This window comes from Cucumis sativus, chromosome 6 (assembly GCF_000004075.3).
Source record: "Cucumis sativus cultivar 9930 chromosome 6, Cucumber_9930_V3, whole genome shotgun sequence".
NCBI lineage: Eukaryota > Viridiplantae > Streptophyta > Magnoliopsida > Cucurbitales > Cucurbitaceae > Cucumis > Cucumis sativus.
In genome coordinates this window covers 2,616,634-2,630,773 of record NC_026660.2, presented here as the reverse complement: position 1 = coordinate 2,630,773, position 14,140 = coordinate 2,616,634, and the positions used below count along the sequence as shown (strand labels likewise).

The window sequence follows — 14,140 nt, the reverse complement described above, 5'->3', positions numbered from 1 at the left end:
TCTTCAACCATGAATATATCATATTCTATTATAAATTGTATACTTAACCTAAAATCAATTTACATATTGCTTGTGATGTTCTTAATCCTGCATTTTTCATCTTTCAAACAAAAAGGAAAAAAAATAACAGAAGCGAAACACTACTTCTGCTGTGGGATTCCTATTCCATCCCTACAATTATAACATGATTGTGTAACTTGTTACAGTATAATTCTTTCGTTTCTAACAGGAGGGCCAGAGCAAAGAATTTATGAAAGAAATTAAAGTGAAGTTTCTTAACGTGTGGGACTCTCACAATATATATATATATATATATATTGGGGGTTAACCTCATACGGGGGAATGGGGCCTTTGAGAACAAGCTAAGCTTCAGAGACAAAGTTGGTATCGACGACATTGGCCTCCCATTGGGCCGAACAGCCAAATTGCCCTGCCAACTCCTTACTGAGACATCTCTTATGGGTTTGCTTCCGCCTATTCTTAGTCCCTTTTCCTCCCTATCTTTACTTCCTTTGGGTTTGGGATGGAACAACCCCTTCATTTTGATCTCTCCAGAGATGCCTTTAAAAATATCTCTAGGAATTTAAGATTGCTGATAATCAGTAATCAATAATGTGTAATTGGTTAATGTTTTTTTTTTCTTTTTGACAACAATATACACATATCACAATGTTATCAAGATTTTATGAAACAAACTATGTTGATAAAATTTTACCCCTTGTTATGGAACAAATGAAGCTATATATATCATACTGATATAAGTTAATCCAATAAATGGTGTGCTTTTTTTTTTTGTTTCTAATTAAAAAAATTTGGTCCAATCAATTCAAATGAATACTAGGGCATGTGTGGTTTAATGTAATTAATAAATAGATTGTAGTAGCTAGCTAGAACTAATTCCAAAATAATATGCAAAAAAAAAAAAAAAAAGGAATAAGATAGGGTTATTCAAGAATGTTGCATGAAGGCAATGCCAAAGAGAAAGACAGATGAAGGAAGCAATGCTAAGTTTGCATAAAAAGTAAAAAATATCTGAAAGTCAAGAACCACAAAGACATCTCAATGAACCAAACCCAAACCCAAACCCAAAAAGAATCAGATTCCATTATTATTCAATATTTATTATATAAAATCCAAACAAAAATGCTCCAACTTTTCCCATTCAAGCAAAATCATCATCCCCCACCAAATTAATTCATTTTTCATCCCCAATTCATGTCTGAGCTCAAGGCAAGCAATAAAACCCCAACACTACTCTCTTTTTTTTGGCAGAAAATTATAATTTTGTTTGGCTTTTTGATAATTGACAAATGTGTTTTGCAGCAATTTTGTATGGTGATGAAAATCAATGTTGACTGCAATGCTTGTTGTAGGAAGCTTAGGAGGATTGTGAAGAAAATGAAAGGTAAGGTTTCTATTTCATTCACAAATGAAATTAATCAAATGTCTTGTTTATTAGTTCACTTAATATAAAATTTTATCTCCACTGTTTTCTTTCAATAATTTAAAAAAAATATAAGTTGTTACGTATATTTAACTTTTTTAATCATTAATTTTTGAAAATGAAGTATATTTATCCTTAATTTCTTACCATCCTTTCATTCCAAAAGAGTTAATTTTCAGCCATATTCAAAACACAAAAACAATTTTTTTTTCTTTTAGTTTTAAATTTGAACTTTGGTTTTTTTGTTTTTTGTTTTTTTAAATTTCTGCAAAAGTTAAATAATTGAAGGATTGTTTTCTATGCTTAATTTTAAAAAACTAAAAATCAAAAATCAAATGTGCCAATAAGGATTCAAAATTAAAAATTAATTAAAATTAAAATTGTACTATCTTAGCTATAAATTATATTAATCATGAAAGTTTGAGATTCAATTTCATTATTTTTTGATTGAATTTTTGTAATTATTGTAAATTTGGAGGACCCAATTTTAATAGGGTGAACCCATCCCATAAAAATGGGTGTAACAATTTCATGTTTAATTTTTAGTTTTTTAAAAACTATGTTTATATTCCCCCAAGTTGAGATTAGAAGTTTGGTTATTAATTTGAATATCAAAATAGTAACGAAGATGGATTGTTATTGTGAATTTGGACGAGGAAGCAATCGAGACGTATATGATAGAGAGGGAGCGACACAGGTTGATCGTGTTTGGCAGATTCAAGCCATCCGATATTGCCATTAAGATCAGAAAGAAAATGAATCGTAGAGTCGAAATCCTCGATGTTGAAGAAATGGAGCCCTTACAAGCCACCGATCAAAACTCACCGCCACCAGAGAACATTCAAGGTCTTGGTTCTGGCCCTGGCCCTGGCCCCAACGTTGATCAACATCACATGCCCATGTTTCCTTCATTGGAGCAAGATCATGGAAGGCCGTCTATGTTTCCATCTCTTGCCGCCAACCAATGCCGTTCCCACCCATCTTGTCGCTCGGATTTCGCCATAACTTGCTTCCCAAAGCCTGACATGGAAGAGCGCTTCTGGCAGTATGGATATGACTATGAACTTGTTGGAGATAGAGAAGAACGACCTACCATCTCTATTCACAATTACTACCACTACTAGTTTTTCTTTTTCTTTTTTTTTTTTCTTTTTAAAACTAAAGAGTTCTCTTATACGTACGTATTGATTAGGGTGATTAAATAATTTGTTAACTATTTTAATTATCATTTTACTTCCAAATTATACTTCTTTTGAACATTTTTTAAAGTTTAAAATAAGTTTCTGGTTTTATTTTTTAAATAAAAAAAATTGTTAAACGTAAACGATTTTTTATTAGTACGTAAACAATATATTTAACCAACGTTGAAAGTTGATAGTTTTTTTAAGTCCACAAATATAAATGATAATTTAAAAGTTTGACAACATCTAATTTCCAGAAAACCAAATACCTCATGAGGATTTCAAAAAGGACACTAAGGTTTGAAAACTAGATCTAGGTGGTAAATGATGGGACAATTTATTAATTGACTTAAAAATATATATTATCATATTTGGACAACATTCTTTGCTATGGTAATTGAAGATTACACTTTTGAACTTTCAAACTAAAGTGTTTAAATTAGACCTTCAATTGTATAAATTTTAATTGGACCTCCAAATGATAAAGAACGAACCTCAATTAGTTTATATAATTGTTACCAATTATATAATTATGTAAGTTTAAGGGTCCAAAGACTCCATTTTTATAATTTAAAAGTTTGCATGTATAATTACAACTAATATAATACTTTAAAAGGTGACAATTTGTCCTTAGTTTGTAATGAGTAAGTGTTTTTCTTTCTCTTTATCTCTGTTCTTTTTTCTTTTCTTCATGTCCTTCATCCCCTTTGAAAAACTTTGCTGCCGTGTTGTTGCGGCACTGCCTTTACTTCAAATATGAGATGAAGAGGTTCATTTTAATTAGATACGAAGGTTTCTTATGTAAAAAGGTGTGTATGATTTGTCACATTCACACATATTTCACACACATATAACACAAACAACAATTGGAACAAGCAAAGCACCACTAATAGAAGTAAAGAGAAGAAGCATAGAAGTTGATAACCCAGTTTGGTAATTCACCCTTCTACCACTATAAGAAATTTTGGATCTCTCGACGTCGGTTTACACCGTTGGGAGAAAATGCATCAAGAGATATGGTATCTCCCGATGCAATAATCGGAGCGTTGGGAGATACTCGATCTTCCAATGCATATACCGTAAAGCGTTGAAAAATAGTGAGGAACTTTTGACGAATTGTTGGTGTCATTGGAAGTTCCCCACTATTTATTGATGCCACAAACAATGCATTGGGAGTTCGCTACAATCTCTTTTTTATTTCCCTCTCTTCGTTCCACTTCTTCTATCTTCAAACCCTTTTCATCTCCTATCTCCATCTCGATGAAACCCACTCAAACGGCTGTACGAACCACAACTGATGACCATTGCAATTTCTCCTTTGATGACGAAGACCCACGACTGACAGTGAACATCAACCCACTGCAACAAAGACCCACACATGACGCTTTACGAATTAGGCATTGCCTCTCTCTCAACCCTAATTTCAAAGTGCTTCTTTATTGCCTTTCAACCCTAAACATCTCTCCAAAGATCTGTGAGGTATGTTCTTGGATTGACTTCATATCTCCATCAATACCAACCCATTTTATGCACATGACCATTTGTCCAACCCTTTATCCCAAAAAACGTCCGTTTTGGCCCCCAAATTAGATTACACAATGTTTTTTATTCGAAGTTTCATTGTTTTGAAGTTTGGAACTACCACCTTGAAGTTCCTCTATCGTTCTAAATATTTATCTTCTTTTTTTTTTTATATGTAGTAACAATATAAGAACATAAAAAAGCATGTGTAGCAGTACCCATATGTGGCTACGGTCCACATTGCATTGTTCTAAAACTTTTTTTTTTTTGTAACTATTCGTTTGGTCTTATTAGAGCCATTTTCCATCTCCTTTTTGTGAGCTTCTTTGACCCATGTTTTCTTGCGTTATTGATACTTGATTTATGTCATAGATACTTGATTTGAATTAGTAATTTTGTTTGCTATCATTATTTTTTAGAGCCAAAACAATGAGTTTTCTATCATCTTTAATCTAGAAGGCTACAAAGGTATTCTTTGTTTAGATGAGGATTCATGAGTCCTAAATAAACTCTTTTCAACTCTACCAATTAGAAACTATAATTTGATAATTAATTCTATGGTTATGTACGTAATTTAAGTAAGTAAACGACTATTTTCTCTCTTGTTCTATGTTTATTAGTAATTGGTTGAATTAAAATCTAATATTGATATATATATATATATTTTCGTGTAAAGTCTTAGTGTGGATATATATACCTTCCATTTAATAATGGAAGGTATTTTTTAAAAAATAGAGATCTCCCGACGCAGAACATTGTAGCGTCGGGAGATCATAAAGACGACGTCAGGAGTTCTCTATGATCTTCTGACACTACAATGTTGTGCACCGAGAGATCCTCTTTTGACGCATTTCGTCCGACCTCGATCACGACAAACATTTATGCGTTGGGACATCTCCATTTTCTCGTAGTGAACGTTTGGGGAGCAGTGTGGCTTAGGAAAGACAATCCACTAATATAAAAAAATTAAGTAAATTACATCATAATGCTTATCTATAATATCCCACTACAGTGACTCCCGCAGTGCTTAACTAAATAAACACCGAGGCTCCCCTTAGATGTGAAACTTCTTCTCAAGTATACTTAGGCTCCTCTTAAGTGTAGGAATATTAGTGTCTTCACCTCAACTCCCTCTTAGTGACTATGAGACATCCTCTGTCACACCCCATCACCCAACTCGTATGACATGATTAAGTGAGGGTGTGATCGCCTAAGCTTTCCACGCAACTCCCACCACAAGATATTACGCAGATAGCCTAGTAAGCGAACAGGCCGAAAGAACAAGGTAAAAAAGAGATATTGCAAATGAGAAGATAAACAAAATGCTATTCTTCATTAATAATAAAAGTGGAATACATGGGTGTAAGTACTTTGTTAATACAATTGACTATTTCACTAAATCCTAACTCCTTAACTATCTTGCCTAACTTCTAAATGCCTTCGAGAAGATAATAGCCACTACAAAAATAGATGATGCGATTTGAGGATAACACGTCAAGCGATTAGGATGGCATGACAAAAATTGGATGTTCTTGCTTGGTATAGGGTTTTTGTCAACCAACGAGTGCTCTGGAGTTGATTCCACTCAATAGTGCCTACAGTCAGCTAGTTGACATTATGGACTTATTGAAAAGATAGACTATAGTGTTGTTCATACTTTTCTAATTTTAAGCAATAAAGATAATGTGACTTGAGAGATAGTGTTGTTGTCTATGTTGTGTATTGTATGTGCATACTTAGTTTCCTATGATGTATCATTGATTTAGGTCATTGGATGCAAAATGCTGCTAATGTCCTCATCACATAATTCTAAGTCCTCGTTATACAAGTTTTCCTATTACTTGTCCAAGTGTAAGCGAAACAATAGGTTTTTCTGGATGTTCCAGGGTCGATTACAGGAAATCAATAAGAGCTTAGCCCTAGGATTTATTTATCAATTAGGCGGTATATAAAAATTCTATACAGTATGAAATAATGTGACTTAAGGTGTACATACATGTGTACACCTAAAGAACCTAAAAAGATAATTTAATGAGGTGGTTGAGATGGTAAAAGGGTGAACTAACTTGTGCTAGAGAATGAGGTGAAGAAATGTTTAGTGCTACCAGACGATTAAGCTATATGGAAGTCTTGATGCGATACAACTTGCTTAACTAGTTTATGATTAAGACGTGCTCATCTTGGACTCATTTAACGCCACACTTGGTCTACTTTCGAGATCCAGATGACTAAGTCTAACTAAACAATGTATATCCGAAAGTTTTCACTTATAAAGCTTATAGAGTTTTGCGTTTAAGGACAACTTCTCGGTGCCTAACGCCCACACTTGTTCCCCTATCGGGGTGCAAATGATGAAAGTTATTTCACCAAGGTGAAGTTTGTCTCAAAACTCCCTTGCGTGTGTTAACTATATCCTTGCTACTTGCCCTTTCGGGTAGTGGGTGATATACACTAACCAGGTGATGAAAAAAGCCCAGTTAATGCAATAAGAGTTATAAGCAAAGCTTGTTATCAAGAATCTATCATAAATCCTAAACTACAAATAACATAAGGGCAAATGAACAGTAGAGATGTGGATGGATTGACAAGTGTAGAAATCAGTAGAGATGTGAATGGATTGAAAATTGTAGAAATCAGTAGAGATGTGGATGGAAAGTGCAGAAATATACATTATATTAAAGAATATAGGCCTTCAGCCTTGTACAATAATATGAGCAACAAACAATGTAAGGATATACAAAAACTGAAAGAAAAGAAATGGTATTACAAGTTAGGGGGAGATAGGAGATGTGATCTTCTTCACGCAGACTACAAGCTTTCACCTTACAATCTAATCAGAGAAGATGAAGAAGTGCTTTACAGATGGTAGTAAGCCTATTCCTTGCTACCCACTCTCTAAGTTTTGGCCCTACTAGTCGTAAATGGCTTACTAAAGCCTTCTAAAAGGGGTCCCTTCAGACCTTTATGACCCATACATGTGTTCATTTGACGAATATATTTTATTTAATTTATTCTGATTTTAATTGAAGTTATCTTTTATCCAACTAAAAAATACAGTGGCACTCAATCCTTTTGGTGCGTTAAAAGTTGTTGTTCCTTGGAATTTTTTTCTTGATTACAGCATGCAGATGATTATACTTATATGTGGTTTTATGTCATAAGTTGTGATTTTTTCGCAAGCAAGATAATTGTCATTCAGAAAGATTGTCTCTCCAATATAGAAACTTGTTATGCTCTTCTTGTTGGAGAGTTCTTGCTATATATTGTGTATGTTCAGTAATCAGTGTTGTACACCAAATCAATGACTAAGTAGAGAACTATAGTAAAGAGATCCTTGTTGTTAGGGGAGCATAGCAAGCAGTAAAGTACTAAAGTATCACTACTTAGAGGGAGCTTGCACCGTGTGATATGGATCTGGATCAAGAGGCAATCAATCAAGGGGGAGATTCCTTGATAAATCTGTATTGTTCTATATGAGTTTATTTAGTATCTAAATGATATTAATTGTGATAAGAAACTTGTACTTATGAACCTTTTGATATTCAATATAAGATATGTTCAATCAGGTACATGACTCCCAGATCTAGAGTTGTGACACTGAACTGGTTACCAACGTGTTTGTGTTATGTTCTCTTTTGTATCTCGTTACTCATAATGTTTCCTCAAATATTAGCTTTGATCCTATCTTGATTCAAATAGATATATGATCTAATATTTAATTATATTTTGACGTACAGATAAATTCTCAAATCACAAAAGTATAAAATTGTAAATTTTTGCTCATTAAACATTCGACCAAACAAAAAAAAAAAAAAAAAAAACAAGAAGCCAAAGTAAGCAACTACATATCATCACTTGCCCCGCAACCAAAGATTTGAAATAAATCCAAATTGATTTTAGTTTTAGAAAAAAATGTTAAAACATAAACAAGAAGAGTGTAATAATAATAATAATAATAATAAAGGCCAAACCCATATTCAACTCAATAAATAATATAAATTGTTGATTTGAAGAGAAAGCAGAGAATAAATGTATTAAAGATTCCATTATAGTTTTCAACAAGTTCCTAAAGATGAGATGTATAATAGAAAAAATATAGGAAGATATGTCATATGTGAAGTCTCTCTGTCTCTCTAAATTTATATAACTCAAATGTTAGCCAATACAAAAGAATTGAAATATTTGTAAAACTAATTGAAATGATTGTAACATTAATTAAAATTGAAGTTTTGAGAATGGAAGCCGTGGTGGACGTACATGTCAAATCATTAGGTAGTCTTTATAAAAGGGAATTTCATTTCATTGTTAATTAGTTGAGAGATATGTAGAAATAATGGTGAAATTTCCCAACCCCCACATACGTGTGCGTCTCATATACTTTGTGCCACCAAATGGAAACTTCTTTGAATTACAACTACAGATTCTCTTCAACTATAAGTATGCCATTATATTACATTATTTTATTTTATTTAATCTTCTACTTTTAATAATTTAAATGAGCTCAACATTAATTAATCAATTACACATTTATATTTATATTTGGATCCACTCCCACACCAACTTCTTCATTTACTACAAACAAAATTAAATTATAACGTGCATTCTCATTTATTAAGAAAATCATCGTCATTCAAACAAAGGAGATTTTGTTCAACAGAAAGGGAGCTCATGTTCTTCAAATAAAGAGTCTATGTCCGAGAGGGAACCTGAGACCATCTTCATTAAAAAGTAGATAACAAAGAAAAATGACGGTTAATAAGTAGTGTTTAAAAATAAAATAACTTAAAAACCAAATTGTTACCAAATTAGACCAATATAATTTATTTTCAAAGTGATTATTTTCTATCTAAAAAAACTTGAAATTAATTTACTCACCGTACTAACGATAGTGATATTTTTAATTTAAAGTTATTTTTGTAGTAAGATATTAACGATTTAAGTTCATATACTAATTATAAGAGTAGTTTTTAGAGATAATTGCAAATATAGCATTTAGATTCAAAGTATTAACATATATAACAAAATTTAAAAGAAATTATAAATATAACAAAATTTGTCAAAATCTATATATAACACTGATAAACCATGTTGAAAATATTGGACCAACAAAATACAAGCTAAAACTATAAATATATAATGAAAATCTCTCGTAGAAACTCATCTCAATAGTGTTATGAACCTTTTTAAAAAATATAAAAAAACAAAAAAATATTTACACACAATAGAATAATTTTGAAAACAAAAAAAGCCCATAGCCCCACAATAAAAAAAATACCAAAAATGTCTCGTGATAATTAATTAGCATCCAGTGTGCGTAATATAGTTGAGAAACGATCGTTTAAATTTGACTATTCTTGCTTATACGATCTTTTTAGACTTGATAAGTTCATTGAAGATTTTTCGATACATAATCGTTTAGATCTGACACACCATCGTTTAAATTTGGATAGTCAAATATAAACGATTCTTTTCAAGATTGTTTTTATTTTTTTCAAGATATTTTGGTACACAACAGTTTAGATTTAGTACATGATAGTTATATTTGACTATTTGTATACACCATCATTTACATTTGACAATCTAACATGCGAACCATTTTTTTCGATCTTTTATATTTTACACACTATTTTAAAAAAACTAAATAACAGTTTAAAAAAAATAGTAAAGATTAGGAGGGAAATTAAGGGAAGGGTAGGTGTAATTAAGTGGTTAAGGGAAGCGTGTGTGAGGGTTTTTACACACACACAAGAAGAGAAAAAATTCTGGCGAAAGAAGACTTCGTCTATAAGCAACACACATACACACAAATTAAACCGCATTCCCACCTCTCTCTCTTCCCACGCGTTTCTTCTTCACACTGCCTCTCCCTCTCACGAAACATCTTTCATATATAAACAAAACCTCATTCAAAGTTCCATCCAATAACCCCTTTTAACCCATTTCTATTTCCATTCCCTTTCGCCATGGGCAGAAAGCTTGATGCTCTTCTTGGTAGGAATTTCAGAGCCTCCAAATTTCGCCCTCTTCTCAATCTCTCCCTCTCTCGTCTTTCTATTCTCACCGCCCAACGCCGTGTCGGATGCTCTCAGGCCAATTCCGATGTCCTTCAACTCCTTCAACTCTCCCACCACCACCGTGCTTTACTTCGAGTACGTTTCTCTTCTCTTCTTTTCATTTCCCATTTCAATTTCATTTTATTCATTTCTTTTCTGTTTTTTCATTCCTAGGTCGAGAAAGTCATCAAGGATCAGAATGCTCTGGATGCTTATGTTTTAATTGAAGGCTACCTTAATCTCTTGCTTGAAAGAACCACTCTCCTCGAACAACAAAGGTTTGTTTCCTTATTCATCTCTCCTCTACCCTCCTTCTTAATCATTTGATTTGATTTTACTTATTATTATTTGTTTTTATTGCAGTGAGTGCCCTGAAGAATTGAAAGAGGCAGTTGCTGGGTTACTCTTTGCAGCTTCAAGATGTGGGGATTTCCCTGAACTTCATGAGATCAAATCAGTTTTGACCACTCGTTTTGGCAAGGAATTCACTGCACGTGCTGTTGAATTACGCAACAATTGTGGAGTTAATCTTTCGGTAAATTTTGGGTTCTCTTCATTAACTCCTGGCTCATTCCTTTCTTTTATTCATTCTTTGCTCTCTCTCTGTAGTTAATGCAAAAACTTTCCACAAGGCAGCCCACTTTGGAAACTAGAATGGACGCCCTCAAATCCATTGCTTCCGAGAATGGGATTGTATTGCAAATTGACCAACTCCCTTCTTCCAAACAGGTATACAACTTGAACTTTGACATTTTATTTTACTGCTTACAGCTGTGTTTTGGTAGCAGAGTCGAAACCCGAAATCTTCAATCTTTGTAAAACCCAATTTGGGATTCTTTTTCTGATTATCGCAGGAAAAAGTAGGGAGAAACGGGAGGCAAAGCGAGGCAGAGGGACAGAGTGAAGAATTTTCAAATGAAGTGGCATCTGGTTCAAAAACAACGTACAAAGATGTGGCGGATGCAGCACAAGCCGCTTTTGAATCAGCAGCTCAAGCAGCAGCAGCTGCACGAGCTGCCATGGAGCTCTCCCGATCCCATGAGGGTCCAAGCAGCCCGAGTAAGCCTGGGTCTGGAACAACTTCAGATAACAAACAAAAGAAAGAGAAAAGAGAGGTTGAATCTAAAGTAAAACAAGAAATGGAGGAATATGGAAATGGGAGGAAAGGAGAAGGAGAAGGGGAAGAAGAAGAAGGGGATGGAATGGATGAGGAGAGAACTTCAAATGGGTTGAAGATGGAAACAAAGGTAGAGAAAACAGAGGTAAGTGAGAAGGGAAGCTTTCGTTTAAATCTGGAGAAGAAACCAATTTCAGTAAGAACAAGAAGAGTAGGAGGATACTGAAGAAGAACAATATATAAGTGGTTCATAATTGGGTTTGCTTTTGAATTCTTTCATCATATGTGTAATACATTTTTTGGTTTGTGGGAATATAATGGAAATTGTGTAGTTGTGTGGGTTGGGAATTCTGGTATCGTATGGTAAATACAACATTTTTGTTTGTTAGACAACGGTATATTCACATTAATATTTGACGACCACTTTTTTTGTTTTGAACTCCAAATTATTCAATCAACTTCACTGTTTTAATTGTTTAAATATACTTTAGTATTATAATCTATATGGTTTTGAATAAGTATCTATATATTATATGTATCTTACCACATTTTTTTAAAAACTCACTCCAACCAAAATTGATTTTCTGTCGTGAACAAAATCAGTGACATTTATTTACAGTCATAATAAGTCTTTTTATGACTGAAAATAAATGTCATTAATTACTATTTTATGACAACAAATAGCTGTCATCATTTGCATATTAACAACAATTACAAAAAATGTCGTAAATTCGTTTATTATGACTTTTTTTATATGTCAAAATATGTCAATCGTGACAGTGTTTATAAAAATAAATGCCATCTTTTCGATATTGATGACAGTTACAAAAATGTCGCTAATTCGTATATTATGACATTTTTTTCCTATCAAGGATATGCCAATCGTGACACTTTTTTTATAAAAGCAAATGTCATTGTTTTGCTATTGACGACAATTACTACATTTTTTACAATAAAATACATGTCTTGTTCTTTTTGCTGCTCTGTCATTACACTAACTAGTTCAATCACACAGTTGTTATAATAAATCACACCCATATGAAAACAAATAGTCAACACTTTAATATATATACTTTATGATATAAAGTACACTAGAGTTGACTAATAACCATTTTTTGTTAAAGGTAATTTACATACAAAAAGAATAAGCATTAACATCTTTAGCTACCAACAAGCTTAAAATAAGTACATTGGAACCAAGATTTTGCTACCAAATCATACAAAAAGTCTTATATCAATCAATTGCTTCAAGTTGGCTTCACTCCTCCAATGTAGTCTTCCAAACTTTCTTTTGGCTTCACTAGCTAGTAAGAAAACAAAATCTCATTTTAGTGTGTGACTAAAAATCATCACCTAAAAGAAGATTCTAATTAAAGCTAATTTAATTATATCTACATAAATATAATGCTTATATTTTACTATGTAGTAACAAACTCAATAGTGACAGATCCATTAACTAAAAGTTCACCACTAAAGTTTTTCATGAGCATGTTGCTCATATTGGTGTTAGTCAATTTTCTCATTCCATTGTTTAGTGAGAGTTTGTTATTTCGGATGTTCATTAACCTTAATTTGTTGATGGTTTATGTTTTATTATCTGAACTTATTTGTCATGCATGCAATTTTGCAAATGCCGTTTAACATAAAGTTTTTTAAGAATGATCTTACTAAAGATTTTGGACCAGTTGAAAATAGGCATGATCTAAATCACTTTGTGTGTAGTTTCCATGCTATCCATCCATACTTGATCACCAATTGCACTACATTCAATGACATAGATCAAGTATCTATGTCATTGAATGTAGTGCAATTGGTGATCATATCTATGTCATTGAATGTAGTGCAATTGGTGATCGAGGAAGGTTTAGTGACAAAATCCACCTTGATTCCATGTTGATACTGAAGATGGACTATTAAACTAGAGAGGAATTTTATTATTGAAATATCATGTTTATGTGTGCTTAAGGTTTATGTGATTTATTTATATTAGGAATACAAACATAGTCCAAGTGGAAGATTGTTAGACATATTTAAATAATACATATAATTAAATTGTGGACTATGTATGTGAATTAATAATTTATCACATTGAGGTATTTTATTAAATTGAGTTTATTATGTGCTCTATTTAATTAAGACCCAAGATTTCTAAATGAGTATGGACCGAAGCCTATTACTAGATTAATTAGAATTTAATGGGAACTCTAATTGAGCTAGTATATAAAGAAACTTAGGCTATGATCTCAATATATATACCAAAACAATAAGCACTTAGTCTTTCTTGTATTCCATCAAGAGAAAGATTCTACGAAAGGCATTGAGAGTTTTAATCGAGGGAGACAATAGCCATTTTATAGTCACAATCAATTTTAAAATGATCTTGAATTAATCTATTAAATAGATTTAAAGTATTTAGGCTACCAATACGTGCTCCACCTAAAATTCTGGCTCTGCCACTCTACTCTTACTAAGCATGGAGGAAAATTGCAGCGAAAGAGATGTCGTGAGGCACATAGTGCCATGAGCCTTTTTCCTCCGGAAGAAAAAGTAAGTGTGCTAAGAGCTTATTGCCTACACTCTATTAATTCTTTTGAAGAGGAAGATAAGAAGAAGAAATGCATGAAATTAAAGAGTTCTTTCATTTCAGCATGTAATTTCAATTTAGGTCAATCTGTATTCCTATCGGGTTTAGGGTTTCTGTTATTATTTATTTTAAGTTATCAAGTATTATAGTATTTCGATTCAAATAGTTCTTATTTGGGTAGAGTGATTTGTAAGGTACTTAGTCCAAAGTTTGGAGTGAATTTGAAATATAAATTAGTTT

General features: G+C 32.6%; 2 protein-coding genes across 2 annotated transcripts; both read left to right on the top strand.

Annotated features, from left to right (window-relative positions):
* Positions 1–1,055: 1,055 nt before the first annotated feature.
* LOC101209809 lies at positions 1,056–2,703 on the top strand. Its single transcript, XM_004150486.3, has 3 exons — positions 1,056–1,230; positions 1,324–1,405; positions 2,105–2,703. The coding sequence occupies exons 1-3, from the start codon at positions 1,216–1,218 to the stop codon at positions 2,566–2,568; spliced, it is 561 nt and encodes a 186-aa protein (XP_004150534.1). The 5' UTR covers positions 1,056–1,215; the 3' UTR covers positions 2,569–2,703.
* A 7,326-nt stretch (positions 2,704–10,029) lies between these two features.
* LOC101211044 lies at positions 10,030–11,755 on the top strand. The gene is made up of 5 exons (XM_011658217.2): positions 10,030–10,295; positions 10,374–10,477; positions 10,563–10,734; positions 10,809–10,928; positions 11,054–11,755. Exons 1-5 carry the CDS (start codon positions 10,110–10,112, stop codon positions 11,540–11,542), a joined length of 1,071 nt encoding a protein of 356 aa, XP_011656519.1. The 5' UTR covers positions 10,030–10,109; the 3' UTR covers positions 11,543–11,755.
* Positions 11,756–14,140: the final 2,385 nt, after the last annotated feature.